Source organism: Rosa rugosa, chromosome 5 (genome assembly GCF_958449725.1).
Source record: "Rosa rugosa chromosome 5, drRosRugo1.1, whole genome shotgun sequence".
Taxonomy (NCBI): domain Eukaryota; kingdom Viridiplantae; phylum Streptophyta; class Magnoliopsida; order Rosales; family Rosaceae; genus Rosa; species Rosa rugosa.
In genome coordinates, this window is record NC_084824.1 from 6,006,328 (window position 1) to 6,010,090 (window position 3,763).

The 3,763-nt window shown below is 39.1% G+C and overlaps 1 protein-coding gene across 1 annotated transcript; it reads right to left on the reverse strand.

Annotated features, from left to right (window-relative positions):
* Window positions 1-552: 552 nt before the first annotated feature.
* Window positions 553-2,192, reverse strand: LOC133712691 (protein BIG GRAIN 1-like E). The gene has a single exon (XM_062138796.1). It carries the CDS (start codon window positions 1,621-1,623, stop codon window positions 643-645), a length of 981 nt encoding a protein of 326 aa, XP_061994780.1. The 5' UTR covers window positions 1,624-2,192; the 3' UTR covers window positions 553-642.
* Between the last annotated feature and the right edge of the window lie 1,571 nt (window positions 2,193-3,763).

Below are 3,763 nucleotides of genomic sequence, written 5' to 3' on the forward strand. Positions count from 1 at the left end.
TCTGCACTGCATTTTGTGCAGATTTTGCCACGGATGTTCAACGATATAACACCACCGTTCGAACAGCCTGTGCATTGTGCAATTAGGCCGTGGTGATCCGCAGTGCGGACATCTGACGCATATAAGACTGATAACTATAAACACACACATGTTTAATGGAAAAACTGACATGATTGTGTCCAAACTCATAATCGAAAAGTAAGACACATTGCAGGTCACATGGTATGATATGATGATCGTGCCATACTTCTCCAGAAAAGTATAATCCAGTGGAAAATTTCAAGGATCATATCATACATGCCTATCAAGTCTAGTCAAGCCAATCCACCAAACTGGTGCTAGTATACTGGAAATTCTGATTATATAGCTCCAAACTAATTACTAGTAAAAAAGCAAAAGACAAACAAACATTCCCAACTGTATATACAGAGAAAAGCACTACTGCGAGAACTTTCCCAGAAGATAAAAGAGAGGAATAAAAAAAAAAAAAAAAAAAAAAAAGGAAAGTCAGGAAATGTAATTCACTTCCGTGTCGACCACAATATCCATGCATGCATCCAACATAAATTTATATGATCATATCCCATACTGCAAATTAACAATGAAATAATACACAGTACTAAAGCTTATGTGACTATGAGCCTATGAGGCATTTGCAATCGGGGTTCCTCTGATATTCTTGATGCTATCCACGTTGGTAGTTTCATACACAGGCAAACCGCTTGAGTAGTATCCCCCCAAGTCATAGTTCTGCAACTCGAAAAGATCGGAGCTCGAATCACTTTCTGCACCATCATCATCATCATCAACCACCTCACTCAGCCTCTTCAACAATCCCTTGTTGTGATCCTGATCTATTGAATTCTTGTACTTCTCCGACAACGACAGCCGGTTGTTGTATTTGAATTTCTCGTCCAACCAGTTTAGCTCTCTGTTTGATGAAACTTTCTCATCCAAGAGTGTAGATTTTGCATGTGACAGAACACTATGCTTGGACAAATTGGACACCACTTGCTGCTGCGGCTTGTGATCTGAGTAACTTCTCCAATCTTTGTAGCTCTTGGCGGTTGCGATTTGTGCACCGTAAGGAGGAGGTGTTCGGAAGCCAGAGCTTGAAGATGAGTATATGGACTTGGCGTCGGTGGTGGTAGTAGTACTCGAGCTTCGAAAATGGCTAATGCTGCTTCTTCTTCTTCTCCTCCCACCTGGACTCTCCTCCTCGTCTTTCATAGACTGCGTGGTACTGGATTTTGATTTCTTCTTCTTGGAACCTGATTGGTTGAAAAGTGAATTCAAGAAGCTAGCTAGTCTCCCACCTGGAGAGCTTGGCTGCTTGTATTTGATCTTTTCTTTCATATTCTGCTTCTGATCCACCGCATGGTGATGATGATGATGATGATGAAGCTGTTGATCAAGCACGTTTCGGATTGGCATGTCAAGACTAATTCTGCCTCCTCTCCATGACGATCTATCTTCTTTCATCATCATCGTCGGAGCTTCGTTGTAGCCAGAGAAATAACGTGCAGCTTCGAACACGTCCAGCTCGCCGGAGTCGTTCCTCCGGTGGAAGGATTTCTTGTGTACCTTCTCACCCGGGTCTGCAAGTCCTGCAATGGATGACATGGTTCAACAATGACCTTGAAATGAAGTGATATCTCACTGGGGATGATGGGTTTTTATGGGAGAGATGGGTAGAGCATAAAAGGAGGGTTTTGTGAGATTGTGGAGAGATTGATGGGTTTGAACTTTGGAATGATTGTGAGTAGTGGGAACTTTGCTTTAAACTAATCAAATGCTGTGGCTAGCTATAACAATAATAATATTATATCATGAAGGTTTTTCCCATGGAAGAGTCTCAATTTGATTTGATGTGGATTTGTGCTTTAGTACTGATAGAAGAGATGAGTGGGGTACTAGTAATACTACAAGGGAAACAAAGCTTTATGGCTTTATGGATATATACATAAGCTGTATCTATATATACATATCCTTCACAGTTAATTATATCTTGCCAAACTAATGTGAAACTGAACCAGAGGTAGAGGTAGAGACGGAGATGAAAATGGTGGTGGGGAAGAGCAAGGAGCTGTGTTGCCTTGGATTCTAGGGCTTCTAGTGTTTGAAGAATTGAAGGTGGGAATCAGCTCTCAAGTAGTGGGGTGCTGGCTATGGGGCTATAGGCATGTACTGCTTGCTGACTTTTTACCAACAGATATCATTATGGATCTGGAGAATTTGGTGGATGCTACACCCACCTAGCCTTTTGTGAGCTTTGAAGTCACTCTTCAATAAAAAATAAAATAGAAAACATAAATGAAAGGTTATATTCTAGCCAAGTGATCGAAAGATTGGTTATGGCCCAGTAATATCTGCCACGCCTCGCTCCTCCTTTTTGGGGAGGAGTTTTACTTTTTACTTTTTACTTTCAAGGTTCAACTACAAATAGGATGATCTGATTAGAGAATGGTTTTACTACTACAAGTCGACATCATATATAGCAAGGTTTATTGATCAGATTCGAAATATGGGTGAACTGAACTCGGTCAAAGCTCTAAGGGTTAAGGGCTTTGTTACATATTTATCATAGTGCAGAATTCAGAAATAACTTAGTTGCATCACAACGATAGACTCCTAAATTTGTTTCATGCACTTAAAATGTGTTTAACAATAGAACTATGCAGTTGATCGGTGAGTTCCATATTGTGAAATTGATCGGTAGTTTTTGTTGTTCTTGGAGAGACACTATCTTCAGTTTTTTAGGGGTAAGATTGATATCCCCTCCAGCCTTTCTTGATGTATTCGTTTTCTTCTATTTTTCAATAAATTTACATCATGACGTCGAAATTACCAAAAACAAAAAGGAATATCTATCAATTTTTCACGTGTATATAACTAAGGTTAGCATTTTCTTCATACACCGAGTTTGGATTATTCTGTTTTTTTTCTTGTGGAGGAATAATGTTATGATAAATTTTATATCGACTCATCAAACATGAAAGCCGTTATATATCTTCACAGTCTGCAGCTAGTCTCCATTTTACTAACCGCAGGATTTGTCATCAAAATCAATATACAATCATTTAACACCATGTAACAAAAAAACGACCAGACAAGCTTCTCTTTATTTGAACTTATAGAAACTAGTCTGAAAGCATTCTGGTGTCACTGGTGTGTAATCTATTGTCAAAGTCCCACCAAGAAAAAAAAAAAGTATTGTGGAGTAGCCTTTTGATACGTAAAGAGCTAGACATGAACAGCTTTCATATTTCTCTTTTCTCCTTTTGAACTCCTTTGGTTTAGTCAATTGATTTGGCCCATAAAAACACAGTGCACAACGCAGTCCCCCATTCCTTGGTGTTTGGGGTAGCCAGCAGTACGTGCGTGTGGTTGCGAACACACGTGCGAAGGCTTGGACTGTACATTTGCATGATGTCAGTATCCATCATTTACGACCAACTTCGATATATCCATTACCGAAGAAGATTGTCAACATTCCTAGGAGGCTAGGATGATCTTGATGTGTAGCAGAAAGAAGTGCGTTTACCCCATCACATGGTTTGCCATCCATGCAATTAGGGTCAGTTCAATAAGGAAGTAATCCGGATTCAATTGACGATCTTTTATCCCGACAACATTTAGGATTTCTCAAACAATATATAACATTTCATCTTCATCTAATTAATAATTGAATCAAGCATTTCTTATTATTTTCATATCCGTCTTTTTGTATTAATTTTCTTAACATTACTTTAGAATTTCATCC

What these genes read in the sequence shown, in the direction of transcription:
- LOC133712691 (XM_062138796.1), bottom strand. Translation starts at nt 1,623, where the DNA reads ATGTCATCCATTGCAGGACTTGCAGACCCGGGTGAGAAGGTACACAAG.